The sequence below is a fragment of the Calliphora vicina genome, chromosome 1 (genome assembly GCF_958450345.1).
Source record: "Calliphora vicina chromosome 1, idCalVici1.1, whole genome shotgun sequence".
Lineage (NCBI taxonomy): Eukaryota > Metazoa > Arthropoda > Insecta > Diptera > Calliphoridae > Calliphora > Calliphora vicina.
Window position 1 is genome coordinate 30851733 of NC_088780.1, and position 16247 is coordinate 30867979.

Here is a 16247-nt window from a genome sequence, read left to right on the forward strand (position 1 = left end):
TGTGATCACTCATATTTCTCAACAAAAATCTATTTTTTATATAGAAACTCGAAATATTTAAATTCGCTAATAACTTGGCCAATAAGCGTTTAATCAAGAAAAGCAGCTCGATATGTGATCACTCATATTTCTGACAAAAAATCGATTTTTTATATAAAAACTCAAAATATCTAAATTCGCTAATAACTTGGCCAATAAGCGTTTAATCAAGAAAATGATCTCGATGTTATCACTCATATTTTAGAAAAAAAATCGGTTTTTGATATAAAAACTCAAATTATCTAAATTCGCGAATAACTTAATAAAGAAAAGATCTCGATCTGTGATCACTCATATTTCTGGCCAAAAATCGATTTTTTATATAAAAACTCAAAATATCTAAATTCGCTAATAACTTGGCCAATAAGCGTTTAATCAAGAAAAAGAGCTCGATCTGTGATCACTCATATTTCAGAACAAAAATCAATTTTTTATATAAAAACTCAAAATATCTAAATTCGCTAATAACTTGGCCAATAAGCATTTAATCAAGAAAATGAGCTCGATCTGTGATCACTTATATTTCTGGCCAAAAATTGATTTTTTATATAAAAACTCAAAATATCTAAAATCGCTAATAACTTGGCCAATAAGCGTTTAATCAAGAAAAGGAGCACGATCTGTGATCACTTATATTTCTGACCAAAAATCGATTTTTTATATAAAAACTCAAAATATCTAAAATCGCTAATAACATGGCCAATAGCCTTTTAATTAAGAAAAGCAGCTCGATCTGTGATCACTCATATTTCAGAACAAAAATCGATTTTTTATATAAAAACTCAAAATATCTAAAATCGCTAATAACTTGGCCAAAAAGCGTTTAATCAAAAGACTCAAAATATCTAAATTGGCCAATAAGCGTTTAATCAAGAAAAGGAGTTTGATCTGTAATCACTCATATTTCTGGCCAAAAATCGATTTTTTATATAAAAACTCAAAATATATAAATTTGCTAATAACTTGGCCAATAAGCGTTTAATCAAGAAAAGGAGCTCAATCTGTGATAACTTATATTTCTGGCCAAAAATCCATTTTTTATATAAAAACTCAAAATATATAAATTCGCTTATATCTTGCGCAATAAGCGTTTAATCAAGAAAAGGATCTCGATCTGTGATCACTCATATTTCTGACCAAAAATCGATTTTTTTATATAAAAACTCAAAATATCTAAATTCGCTAATAACTTGGCCAATAAGCGTTTAATCAAGAAAAGCAGTTCGATCTGTGATCACTTATATTATTCTGACCAAAAATCGATTTTTTATATCGATTAAACTCATTTCTAAAAAAGGAATTTTTGCGAATTATTTTTTTGAAGCAATTCAATTAAATTTTTTATTCGTTAATTTTTTCTTAATTTTGACTGACTTTAGCAACCTCTGGTGAAGTCTAGGAGAGCCAAAGAAAACCAATTTGTAAAAGTTTATTTAAGTTGTGCTGTTAGCTATCGATCAATATATATTTTATGAAATTTTGAGACTAATCGTAACAAATTCGACATTTTCTTCCAGAAATGGGTCTCGTCATAAAATGGGTGAAGCGCACAGAACTTTGTCTGACCAGAACAGCCATTTTATTTTGTTATTCATTGTCCGTGGTTATTTGGTAAAACAAACTGTATAAATGATAGTCAATTCGACTTATTTAGCTTCAATAATATAGCTGCTATTAACTGTCTTCTCTATCCTATAAGGAGCAAAGGGCCTCAGTCTCTATACGAAGACCCTTTATAATAAGAAGTAATTTATAAGTTTATAAATTTCTTTTAACGCCCACATAATTTTGTTATCAATCAAAATTGTAACTTTTATTTGACGCCATCATATATCATATACCATACAATCTTATCTAGCACTAGCTGACCCGGTGCGCTTCGCCACCCCAATTAGAAGAAAGAAATAGTACTATCAAGTCTGACTTTGTGAATCTAATTGTAAATGTCTAATTTCATATTTCTGGGTCCATTATTATAGAAAATGCAAAATGTTTTCCTAATTTTAAATTTTTAGGTTTATTATTATAAAATATTCAAAAAGTACCATTGCAATAAGGAAATAGTACCATTGATTATCACTTTTAAATTCGCATTCACTAAACCATAACCCGTTAAGTCTGAATTTTAGATTTGTATATCATTTCCTATATTATCAACTAATTTTGTTTCTATAATACTTAATAAATAATAAATTATCACAAAACCGAAACCGATCGGTTTTTAATTTTTTAAAACCGAAAACGCGGTTTTGAAATTCTTCGATTTTTTGGAAACTCTAGGTCCATTATTATAGAAAATTCAAAAAAGTACCATTAGAATATATAAAAAGTACCAAAAATCACCCACTGTGGTTTCCCACTTACTCGGGTCCATATAAGCTTAATTTGATGGCTTTAGGTTCATTGGTGAAGAAATTACAAAAAGTACCATTCGAATAAAGAAAAAGTACCAAAAAGTCTCCCCCTAGAATTCTCACTCACTGGAAATTAAACATATATGTTTAATTTCATGTTTCTAAGTCCATTGTTATAGAAATTTCAAAAAAGTACCATTAGAAGAACAAAAAAGTACCTATAGTTCAGTTCACACATTTTGGTACCTAAATATTATCCCCTATTCCTAACACCAACTTCACTCAGATACATATCAGCTAGCTTTAATGTCGATAACTGAATTAATTTAAAATGTTAAAAAAGTACCATTAGGAGAAAAGTACCAATTTCCCTTTTCTTCCTTGAACACCCCTCAAGTTTGAAATTTAAAAATATTCCATTTTGCCAAAATTGTTTATGCTACAGGCATGTCTGAAAATATTAAAATCTGTGTTAATGTGCCCAAGAATAAATATGTTTTAAAAAAAGTACCAAACTGTTTACCCGGATTTGGCCCAATATACACCTTGGTACACGAGTTCCAAATAACACCCTGTTAGTTAATTTTTGTATGAATCCAGGAACCAACGTTAAAAAAATTATCAAAATTGGCTTAATAATTTCAAATATAATGTATTTTCCCGATTTTATCCCCTTTTTGGTACCTTTTTTTATCCCCATTGAGGTGGTACAATTTTATTCAAATAAATTTCTGTAACGTGGTGGGAGCTCATAATAAAATATTCGTATGTCTATGTCAAATTATAGAAAAACATATTTTATGAAAAAGTACCAAAAATAAACACAATTTTTATCCCTTAAGGTTTCGAATTTCCAAAAAATACCAAACTTATATTTCTTATTTTTTGATAAGTAAAGAATACGATTTAAAATTTGATTCTATGTTTATTGGTTTAAAAGATACATAGGGTGCCAAAAAAGTACCAAAATACAGTTTTTACTCGTTTTCTCCACTAAAAGTTTCGAATTTCGAAAAAGTACGAAACACCTGTCAGCTTATTTTTTGAATAGAGTAACATGCAATTTTAAGTTTTTTTTGTATCTTTATTAGTTTTTAAGATATAAGGTTACCGAATTTACCCGTTTTTACCCTTTTTACCCCCTAAACGTTCGAATTTCCAAAAATCCCTTCTTATCGGATCGTTTTGGGGAGGGAGGAACCCACAGTTAAAATTTCATGATTCTAGCTTCAGCCGTTTGGGCTGTGCGATGATGAATCAGTCAGTCAGTCAGTGAGTCAGTGAGTCAGTAACGTTACTCTTTTATATATATAGATAGATGACAACTCGAGTTGGTCAAAAGTGGATGGTTAAAAGTGCATATTTCTAAAAGTTTAGACACTCCTCTATAATTTCCAAGTAACATGGTGTTTCAATCGAACCAGTAGTTTAAAAGAAACTTAAATTTAAAGTCGTCCCAATTGGTGTGAGCCGAGTAAATTGTTTTCACACAAACACATTTCTTCTATTCTAAACTGTCTCACTTTATTATTAAAGGCAAAGTTAATTAGTAGCTATTTAAAGAATTTGAATTTCAAATTAATTGAAATCTGCGAACACTCTTACCAATACACGGCGTATACTTGATATAAATAATTTCATTCCATTAAATAACACTCATACGCCTAAGCGAACAGAAAATTTCCTCTAAATGAAACAAATCCCTACAAATTTTCTTTTTCTAGTTAAAATTTCTAAAAAAAAAATAACCAGCAAAAAAATCTCTAGTATCATTTATAAATTCTAATTAAACTTAACACAAACTGAAAGAAAGAAAGAAAATATGTTGTAAAACAATTTACTTACTCACCACAAATAATACGACTGGTATTATTCACATTAATACTTGTTGTTGCGGGCGTCGTTGTAGACGCTGGCATTGTAATGGCCGTCGTAGACTTTGTAATATTTTGTTGTAAATGTTTGTTTAAATTAAATTCCTGCTCTCCCTGTTGTATTCGCCCTAAACGAGTTACTGTGTTACTGTCCACGCTAGTGCTGTTGGTTGCTGTGGTAGTTAGTTGTTGTTGACGTCGTTGTTTTTCAATGGCATTTCCCACTATTTTATTGGTCATTTCACGACTGCCATAAAGTAGGCCACACTCAACGGGATCTTCATCGCTGCCATCATGACAATCCCTGTGATTGTTACAGATTTGTCGCTGTAACACACACAATTCACCATTATCGCAGGCAAATGTACCATGAGGACAGGGTCCTAGTTGGAGGAGAAAGCAAGCATAAATATTAGTTAAAATTAAATTATGATTAACAATAAAGGGAAATAAATGTTTGAATTTTAAAGGTTTGTAAGAAAAATTAACAAGGTTGTAAGATAATTTAAAATGTATTTGACTTCCAAAAAAAATGGTGGTTTATTTTGACTACAACTAAAATGGATGTTTATTTCAGTTTAAGATACAATTTCTCAAAAATTTTGTTCTGTCTTTCGGCTTCATATCAAGACTTTTCGAAAAATAAGTTTAATCTGATTATGATACAACTTTTTTAGCTCATTCGCTGCTTCTTCTAGAGATCTTTTATGTGAATCAAATATCTTTAGTTTATAAGTCAACTTGCTATGAAAATTGAGATTTTAATACAAAACGTTCGATTAATGCCCTAAGTTTGTAAATCACGTCACCAAAGTGATATTTATGTGGAAAGCAAAAACAAAATTTCAATCATTTTCAAAATTTGTTTTTGTTTTTCATACAAAATTTTCAAATTATGAAAGGCAAATCAATACCCTAAATGTTGGTGCGTTTGTTCTGTTCAGAATTTGTATATAAAACAAATTTTTAAAATGTTTGAAATTTTGTTTTTGCTTTCCACTTTGGTGAAGTGATTTACAAAATTAGGGCCTAAGTATAAATATACCGTTTGCTTAGGGTTTTTAATTTCCCGACCATTTTTGTTTCCCTGGAATCGGCAAATTTATAATTCTTAAATATCAGATCTACGAATTTATTAATAAAACTTGAGCTTAATTCACTAAAATCTTAATCCGTAATTAAAAAATGTCAGCCTTTCATCCCATAAATCCCTTCCTAATACTATTTCATTTTTTAGATTCATTCCAAAGCCTTTGTTTAAACTGAATTAATTTTAAAGTTAATTAATAACAGAATTTATTACAAATTTGAATGATTAAATTTTTGTTAAATCAAATCATTTCCAAAATTAATTGAAAAAATTGTCTTAAAACTTTTTGTACTAGATTTTAATTGAAGAAAAATTTAATCATTTAATAAATTTTTGAAGCTATTTTGTTATGGATTTGAAGAAGAAATTTAAAGAAATTCGAATGATTCAATAAGAAATAAATTCTATAAATAATGAATTCTCTTTTTAAATTTATTCTATTATTGCCAAGATATATGCAAAAAACTTTTCACGGTTTTTTGTTGAATAAAACAGAATTCTAACTGGTTTTCTATGTATTTTCGTCAGTTTTTAATTCCCGGGATTGCCGACTAAAAATCCCATGAATCGTGTAGTGAAAAATTGGCAAAATTCCCGGGAAATTTGTACCGGGAATTCCCGGGATAAAAACCCTAAGTTTGCTCAAAAAACGTATACAACTATTTCGATTTTTATACCCACCATCAAAAAAGATGATATTGATTTTGTCATTCTGTTTATAAAACATAAAAATATTCATCGCAGACCCGCATTCATATATACATATATATTCTGCGTCCTCATAAGGTTCTAAGACGATCTAGCTATGTCCGTCCGTCTGTCTGTATTGTAAGTTTTCCCTAATTAATTTGCCGTGTAAAAGACTTAAGGTAAACATGTTATATATAAATCGATAGGGGATTTTGTCTATTTTTCAAAAATATATATAACTTTTTACATTTAAAGAATTCATGGAATACTTTTTTGGAAAATGTGACAAAAAATGAATTTTATTGAGCAAAGATACAAAATTTTAAAATTCAAATTAATTTTTTTTATAAATATTTTTTAACGAAATATTACAGTTATGTACATATATAGAATTTTCTATTGAAAATGGAAAAATAAAACAAATTTTGAAATTTGTAATCAGGAATCCCGTAATTCCCAAGAAAGTGTTGAAAAATCCCAAAAATGAGATTTTTTAGTTTTCTGGTTATATTTTTTGGAACCCTTTACAAAATAACTAAGAACATTTTAAGCCATCTAAAATGGGTTACTATATTTTGATATCGACTATGCGATTTGAGAATTTTTGCCCTTTTGGATGGACCTGGTCCCCTCGGTACCAACAATTTTCAAATTTGTTTTCACTATATAATTTTGATGAATATATAGTATATTAAACATAATTTTAATGAATTTTATAAATACTAAACCAGTGTCGTCTAGTTAATCTTTACTAATATATTTTAATTACACATTATATTTCACTTTAATACAATTTAAAACATGTCCCAAAATTAAACCAAAACAATGAAAGCATATAAAATTTAATTTTTCAATAGAAATTGTTTCACAATTTTCAAGCCCGACCATACCCTACACTGAATAAATGAGCAAAACCCTTTTTCTATTCAAATTTCAATATTTAATGTTCGTGAATGATTTTCTGAAATGAGACTTATATGGCAGCTACGACTAATTATGGACCGATCGCCATGAAATTATGAAGTGTAATTTATGACTATATGAAACTCATTTCTATTGAATTCTATGTGGATACCAATATTTTTAAGAAATTTATGCTATTTAATGTGATTTTCAGAAGCGTATATGGGATCTATGACTTCCTTATATATGAATCTAATTTGGAACGAAATGTGTATATGTACCTATAAAAAGTAAATATTTATGACCGTTAAAGTCCTATTTCGGGAGGACATTTGTATAGGGGCTAGGTAAAATTTTCTGAGTAAAGCCAGTTTTTGACACATCCCAGAGGAGTAAAACTTTGCGCTACGCCATAGGCCCGCAATGCAAAAAATGTTTGGTAAGCGAAGAATAATTTCACGTTTGTAGTTCCTTTTTTTAGATTTCATAAATAAATTGCTTCGGATTGGGAATTATTTAATTTCTATTGGGATTTATTTCATTGGGAGTTATTTCGCTTTTTTGGGACTTATATTTTTCCCGCCGATTATTGGGAGTAATTTAATTTTAACCTTTGGTAGTTATTTCATTTTTCAAGTTTGGGAATTATTTCATTTTTGATGGGAATTATTTCATTAGGACATAGTTTAATCGACCCAGAAAGTGATTCTGAGTCGATCGGTTTTCGTTAAGGTGAGTGTTAGACTAATATTTTTGGGCATTATAAACATCAGCACAAACACATGGTGGTGTAGGGTATAAAAACCAGAAGCGTCTGTTCCAAATTGGGCTACTTCCTGGTCTACGTCCAAACACATAAGGGATAACAGTACCTGCAGCGATACAACACATTAAGTGCGAGACCAGTAAGATCTTAATTACGGCAAACTGGAATACACAGACATTCCGACTCAGGTATTCCAGAGAAATGCGGTCATAAAGAGAAACCTGCCAGAAAATAATCCCCTTGTGGAAGAAAATCCCCACTCATCTCAATCTATAAATGGCATTGACATTATCCTAGCTTGGCAAAACGATAATAGGCCTTATGGATTATGTAATGAATATTTCCAAAAGTTCTTAGAATTTTCCGTAGATTACAATTTATACGCTTATCACGACCGCACCAATTGACCAACCCTTGTGCACAATACCATTATAAAAAATATGTAAAGAAACTTTTAAATACTGAAAAACAGATATTTGTCCCCTTTAGTACCTTAGTTTCAATCTCCAACAAAATTACTCCTTTGGTTAGATCTTAAATCAAAATCTCAATTTTCTATTGTATTTGTACTGTGACACGCCTGAATATGTATCCACATAACAATTGAGATTGTTTTAACTGTGATTTTTATGACCCTAGAAATGATATAAAAATTATTATTTACTTTGTTGGTAGCGTTAGGTGGTGGAGGTGTCAGACTAATGATAAATATTTAAGTACAATAGTTTAACCCATGAGTATTAACTAAAAACAAAATATTATTATGTCTATTGATTCAGTGTAACAGTCAGCAGTTACAAAGAGATCCATTATTTGATAGAGTTCACATTTATGTGGAAACGATTTCGTGGAGAATGTCAATATTTCACAAACAAGTGACTTATTTTTGATCATCAGAACAAAGTATTTGTCACTTACATTGTGTTAATTTTTAGGACTTCTGATATGAAAAATGGTTTATATATTATTTATTTACAAAAAGGGGTTAAGTTTCAATTTAAACTGTTTGAACATAATTAACCCTCTAACTCGTAAACTTTAAAAAGCTAAAAAAAAATTATCGATTAATTTTTTAAGTGTAATTATGACCCAATAAACTCAGAACAGCCATCAGAAACTAATTTGCAAATTAACTTTAGGAACCAGTAGTGCGATTCACTAACTTTTAACGATCCGACAATCGCAATATTAGTCGACAATTTTTGTTGTTTGCAGTAACGATTATATGATGCTCTAACTTATTTTAAACGATAGTAGACAACTTCATATCATATTGATATCAAGTGGCATCTCTGTCAATAAAAGCGAAGAACACAAAGAGGAATATAAAAAAAACAATTGAATTTATGGAAGTCAAACACTTTAGTTCGTAAATTTTATTAATTTTACATAATAAATGTGAAATAAATTGTGTAAATGATTGAAACATTATTATTAATGCATACATACATAAATGTCATCATATATTTCTCATTAATGTCACATAATATTGTTGTCAAAGAAGACGCCTCTCAGTTGAACAGCTGACAATTGGCGATTTTGTAAACAACACAAAAATAGATGTCGTTTTGTTTTGTCGATAATCGTTTAGCTAACAACAAAAGCTTACTGCAACCGACAGCGAATATCGTTACAAATTTTACTGAATAGCAAATTCGATAAAATTTCGTTATATTCCGTACGCACTGTAATAATCATAACAACTACCCCTGTTATCAAAATGGAAAAAGATTTACATATGTTTTTAACAACAAATCTACCGTTATTCTACAATGAATTGCAAGTCATTATATTTAGTTTTAAAAAGTGTAGACACAATGGAAAAAAAAGCTAGAGAAAAAATTGTGCACAAATATCTAGAAAATCCGACTTTGTCGGGTTATAAGATAGCCAAAATCTGATTTTCAGCAGATATCAGATCAAAAATTGTACATCTCGGCAGCTCGAGGTTGTGTGGCCTTTAAATATGAATATGTAAAATTGAACAAAAATATTAATTTGGCAGGCAATCCGCATCTGCGGTTTGAAGGGTCAAGCTTTTCAAACATGTTTTTAAAGAATTTTCAGAATTATATATAAAAAGAGAGTTTGGAAAAGCGATTGCTGTCATTTGTAAGATATCACACATCTAATACAAAGTTTTAGCAAAGTTGTCATTACTCAATGACAAGTTGTCATTACTCAAATACAACTATGAAGTGGTATAATGAGAATAATATTGATGTTATACAAAAACACATCAATTAAACAAATTGGCCAAATCTTCGTCCAATCGAGATATATTGGGCAATTGTTAAACGTAAATTGAAAAAGAGTGGAGGTACAGTAAATAACCAGATTTTGATGAGAACAAAGTGTAATAAATATGCTGGAATAACGATAGAAGTGGGAAGAAAAGTTGTGCAGCTATTAATGGGAGGCATAATAAGAGAAGCCAGACAATTTATTCGTAATAAAGACACATGAACCTACAGTTATATTTCTTTTAAAGCTTAATAAATTACACTAGTTTACAAATCAAACATTTTTGTTTGCTCATGGAATGAAACTTATATTTTTGAGAAGAGCTACGGACGCTAGTTAATTGAACATTTTTTGTTTCCCACCTATACGTCAAAATTTTGAGATATATGGGTTTTTATTTTTCACCTGCCCTGAGTACTACTAATGCATACTGTAGTGTACCTAATTGTGGTATTTAAGTATTTACATCGTTTTTGGGTACTCAACACTCTGGAGAAGCTACCAGATACTTTCAGAGTTGTATTATTTTGAAAATTCCAACAAAAATTAACGAGAAAAAAATAAATACTGTTTAAAAGGACATCTTTCCTGTAGATAAACGTTAATAAATCGCTATTAAGTACAAAACTCTAAAGTAAAAATTATTTTAAAATATCTTATAGAAAATGTAAAATAAACCCAGACCATTTTTGTTTTATTTTCGGAAAAATTATTCAGTCAAATCGAGGTTTTCCTATAACACAAACACTGCAAAATGCTTATTTACTTTAAAAAATTTCGTAAAAGCTTTAGATAAGACAAAACCAGCATTTCAATATTTATGCAGTGTGTTCCCGAGTCTTTCTTTGGCTAAATTAAAAGAAGGGATATTTGTGGGTCCTCAAATAAGAAAAATTTTGGGTGATACCAAATTTGAGTGTCTATTAACCGATGTTGAAAAAGCAGCATGGAATTCTTTTAAACCTGTTGTTCAAGAATATTTGGGGAATAATAAAAGTCAAAATTACAGAGATATTGTTGCGAATTTATTACATAATTTTGAACTAATGGGCGTAAATATGTCCCTCAAAATTCACTATTTACATTCTCATGTGGATTTTATCCCGGAAAACCTTTGAAGTTTTTCGATGTTAATTATTAAGGTTTTTGGAATCAGAATATGCTAGGAGACTACTGTTGGAGTCTCGTGAGGGAGACAAATGAAAATAATTATAAACAAAAGACTAAAACACTTCACTTTTAATTTTTTTGTCCTAATTTAATGTACATTTTTATATGTTTCGTTTTTAAGAAATATCTCAAAAGTTTGACGTCCAGGATTTTTTAAAATATTTTTTCCGCAGTTGGAAAACCTAAATACATACATCCCCATATGTTTCAATTCATGAGCAAAAATCTTGTAAACTAGTGTTACCTTTAATTTCATGTATTAAAGGTTAACATATGTAGTTTCATTAAAAAGTTATGCTCGCTTTAATCCGTACGGATTTTAAGTGGCCACTTCTTTATCGTTAAAAAAGTTACTGAATCCCACTACAGGTTCAAAAATGTGAAGAGTGCCTCTGGGCATTGTTGCCGGTTTAGGTGTAAAAACAATAATTATGATACGATTTTATTGAAAAACAAATGAAAAAGAACTAATAAAAGAAATTTCGAATAAATAAAACTTTAATTTAAAAAAAAAATGACACACAAAATTTCACGTGCTAAAATTATGACATCACTCACAAAACTGCTGACAGAACATAAAGTAAAAGTCAGAATACATTTCGACATTTGAGGGAAATGTTAACAAATCTGTAACTAAAGTCATAGTTAAATTAAAAAAAAACATTATAATTACTTTTTGAGATAATTGGTGTTTTGTAATTCATGCCTTGAGGCACTCTTGCGGGTTAGAGGGTTAATTATAAAGCGATAGAGTATTAAGCTACTGCAAAGATAACTCTCAAATATTACATCCGTCAATGGGTTATAAAATCTCAACACAATCCCAAATGTCTGTCTGTGCATAAATTTTGGCAAATATTAGTGTCGTTCGAAAGTAGTAGACCATTATTATATGAAAATCATTAAATTAAGATAGTTAATATAATTTTTATTAACTTGCAAACATCCCAAACAACATCCTCCCACACAATTTCATTTAAACATTAATATTTACACAATATTGGCCAATTATATCGAAAGAAACAAAAAATTAAAGAAGAAATAAAAAAATTCAGCTACCAAACCATTTCTCAACGAATGAATAGACTCTTGCTAAGAGAAATCTCAGGCCATTTGAAATTTTGAACTTTTGTGTGTCTTAAATATGAAAAAAAACATATTTTTTCGTTTATCCAAAAAAGGAAAGAGGCCTTAGAAAAGAAATTTTAACAGTAAACAGATTCGTTTTTCTTATAGGAATTTTTAGTAAATGTTTGTATTGGTTCGTTTGTTTGTGATTCAAAAACCTAAATATAAAAATTAATGTTAAAAGTTGCTAACATTTGACAGTGACCATAAAAATCAACAGAAAACAAAACTTGTTCAAATACTTACAAACATATTTTTTTAGAAATTTCACAGAAATCTAATGGTTTTTTAGATATGCTTCATAAAATAAGGATTTAAATGTAAGACATTTTTTATATATGAGTATATTTGAGAAGGAGACTTAATATGTTTGTGCTGTTTTCTGGAAGATTTGAAATTAAAACTAAATATTTTGCTTAATCGTTTTCCATGATTAAGAGTTATCATTAAATATATATGTTAATTGTTATCGTTTCTATTAGAACTAGTTGTGATTATAAGCTATTGAAAATTATTATAATAAAATGCAATGATTGTTATCAGTTTAGGATCATTGGAAGTTCTTTTTATATCCACCACCAAACAAAATGGCGGGTATATTAAGTTTGTCATTCCGTTTGTAGCATTGCACACGTTGTTCTTTTAATAAAAATACAAGCTATGTTGAAAATCGATGCTTGATTTCTCCTGGTCCCCATAAAAATGTCTTACAGGAATATGGCTGTATGGTACATAAATGCCTATATAAAAGCGGTAGCTGCCAGTGGGTGTCTGTTCTTGTATCAAGCCGCTCGGTATATAAATGTGTTCGGATGTTATCCGTGTCTGTCTGGTAGGCTTAGCTAGCAGCCCTAGTACCAGTCTAGAAAGCTTTCGCCCAATGAAACCGTAATGAATGAAGAAATAAAACTGGATACGTCAACTTATCCGGTTGTATTTCTTTGGCGTTTTTACACCCATCCCGATTTGAACCACTATGTAAAGAGTTCAAAAATTATAAATTGGAACTACTTTGCATTAGCGAGCTGTGTTGGTCTGATGCAGGAGAACACATGACCAGTGATGGTATAACCCTGCTGTACTCTGGTAGAAGAGCTGACGAAAATAACGCAAGTGGTGTAGCGTTTTTTTTTACTCTCGAAGGAATCTCGTCGAGCACTTGTATGTTGGAAACCATGCTAGGATCGAATAATAACTGCCACATTTAAGACCAGAGCTAGAAGACTAACATGCGTCCAATGATACGTTCCTACTGAAACATTGGAAAGAACAATAAAGGATGCATTCTATAGGCAACTTTAAAGGGTTTTAGCAGCTGTCATTCGAGGGCGATTTCAATGCGCAAGTTGGTGCTGAAAACTCCAGTATGGAGATTACAATAGTCAGACATGGCTTAGGGAGAATGACGGAAAATGGTGAACTATTTGCTGAAATGTGTACTAGAAATTCTGTCCTCATTGGTGGCACACTATTTCCTAACAAGAGAATTGATAAGGTTACTTGGATTTCATCTGATCATGTGAGCGAAAACCAAATTTATGACATCGCCATCAGCTGAAGATGGCGGGGGTCTCTTTTAGACGTACGTAATAAGAGAGAGGCAGGCTTTGTGCCAGTGGTCATCACTTAGTAATCGCCACACTCCGAATGAAAGTCGCTGCCATAAGGAATAACAAAACATCGTCAAGTGTCAAATTCGATATATGTAAATAAACTGAAGGATACCAAACCATTGGAAACCGCAATTCCAAGCTATATTACTTCACCTGAATAAAGCTAGGCGAAACTTGAACATCTGTTGGTGGACACTGCCGTTAAATATATAGGCTTCAAAGAGAAGAGACGTAAGGAATCGATATCTGAGGAAACATGGCAGCTGGTGGAGGAAAAGAAAGCAGCAAAGCATCGCTAGGATGACAAGTAAGGAGAAGCTCTCTAATCTATATCGAGCTGTCAAGAAAATCACAAGACGTGATAAGAGACAATGGGCGAAAAATATTGCCAAAGATGCACAAATCTAGCTATACGTAAACTAACAAAGACTCCAGTACTCGGTGGAAAGCCCTTAAAGGATGATAATGGGGAGCTAACAACAGGAAAGTATAAACAAATGCTGCTTTGGACCAATTTTTACAGGAACATAGTAGCGCAAACCCCCAACACATACGATCATGCACTGTACGAGTCACATGAGATAAACCAAATTATCACCACGGAATGTCCCTCTATTCCCGAGAGAGCTATAAAATTATTGAAAAACAACAAATCTCCAGGCCTGGACAATATCCCTCCCAAATTACTGCTGGTCGATCCAATGACATGCTCAGAACTACTGCTACCTGCTCATGGATGGATTTTGGTCTTCCAATTATTTATCAGATTCACTCTTGGAAGGTGTGTAATCATAAAAATACCGAAAGGAAAGGAAACTTATCAGAACATAGTAACTGGAGGGGTACCACCCTTTTGAATAAGATGCTAAAAGGTTTTGGCCACATCCTCAAGAAAAGATTTTCTGTGATGCAATTTCTCCCGGTATGAGGAGAAAACAAGCCGGTTTCCGCCTTGGAAAATCCTGTGTTGACCGTTGACATGTCTCAGAATAATAGTCGAGCAGTCCATTGAATGGAGATCCCCTTTATATCTCCTTTTTATAAATTTTGAAAAAGTGTTTGACACGCTTAACCATACAGCAAGGGAGTAAGGGAGTTCCACAACAGCTGATCTCTTTCATAAAATGTTTATCTCCTCACACATTCACATGCTGTCCTTCACTGCTAGTCTAAAAATAAACATCGGTAAAACGAAAATAATACCCCTTTTCACATTGGTGGCTCACAGCTTGAGGAAGTAAAATCCGTTTGATACCTTCGAAGCATAATTGACAGGCAGTGCGCCTCCAGCGCAGATTTTTCACGTGTAAAGAAAGAAAGGCAAGCATTTGGAATGTTGACCAACGTGTGGAGATCGCCCAATATTTCACAGAGAACGAAGCTCAAAATCTTTAACACCAGCGTAGAGTCAGATCTACTATATGTGTGTAAAAAATGGAATGCCGCCAACACTGATGTTCAAGATATGTCTTGGCAGACTTCTTAAAATATATCGGCCAAAAACAATCTCCAACTCTCGTCTTTGGGAAATAACTCAACAAATTCCAATACAAACGGATATATCGCACACCCAGTTCAATAGTGACACAACTCAAAATTTATATTTTTCAGAAATCGAAAATAAATCTATACCAATTGAAACATAATGAAAGACATTAGTGTTTTTTTAGCCACGACCTGCTCTTACATGGAACCAACAGATTGAGGTGTAATCGACGTGAGTTCGTAAAAGCTGAAACTAAAATTGAAACTAAAGCATTGCATACGAAAGATCCGAATGGAACGAACTAGTTACGGCCATATGCTGCTTATAGGAACAACATGAATTAATATATGTATCGTACTACAGGATTTTCTGACTATCAATAAATAAATATTTTATACAAAACGCAATAACAATCAGTGCCCGTATTATACTGGTGGTGGTTTTATAAGATTCAGCATAGTCGAATATAACACTCTTACTTGTTTTTTTATACCCTCTACCTTCGTGAGAAGGATATATATAAGTTTGTCATTCTGTTTGTAATTTCCACAATATATTTTTCCGACCCTATAAATTATATATATTCTGGATCCTTATAGATAGCGGAGTCGATTAAGCCATGTGCGTCTGTCTGTCTGTTGATATCAACTTTCCGAAACCCGAAATAACTTACATACACGATTCATACATCAATATCTCCGTAATTCTTCCGGCTTGGTTGGTATTTAAAATCGAGAAAATAAGTCCACAAATGGCTGAGATATATGGAAAAAATCAGGACAACCTCGATTTTTTACCTATTTTTTACCTATATCTGGATTACTAAGTCATTAATATAAACAATATGGATGTCTAATGATAGATATTTCAACATCGGACATCAATATCTC

At 31.2% G+C, this 16247-nt stretch overlaps 1 protein-coding gene across 1 annotated transcript in view; it reads right to left on the reverse strand.

The window, feature by feature from the left end:
* The window catches only part of Lgr3 (Leucine-rich repeat-containing G protein-coupled receptor 3), an 85213-nt gene that overhangs the window by 50649 nt on the left and 18317 nt on the right, over nucleotides 1-16247 (reverse strand). Inside the window, exon 2 of the mRNA XM_065514970.1 lies at nucleotides 4243-4650. Within this exon, the coding sequence (XP_065371042.1) occupies nucleotides 4243-4650 (408 nt within the window). The remainder of the gene's footprint in view (nucleotides 1-4242; nucleotides 4651-16247) is intronic.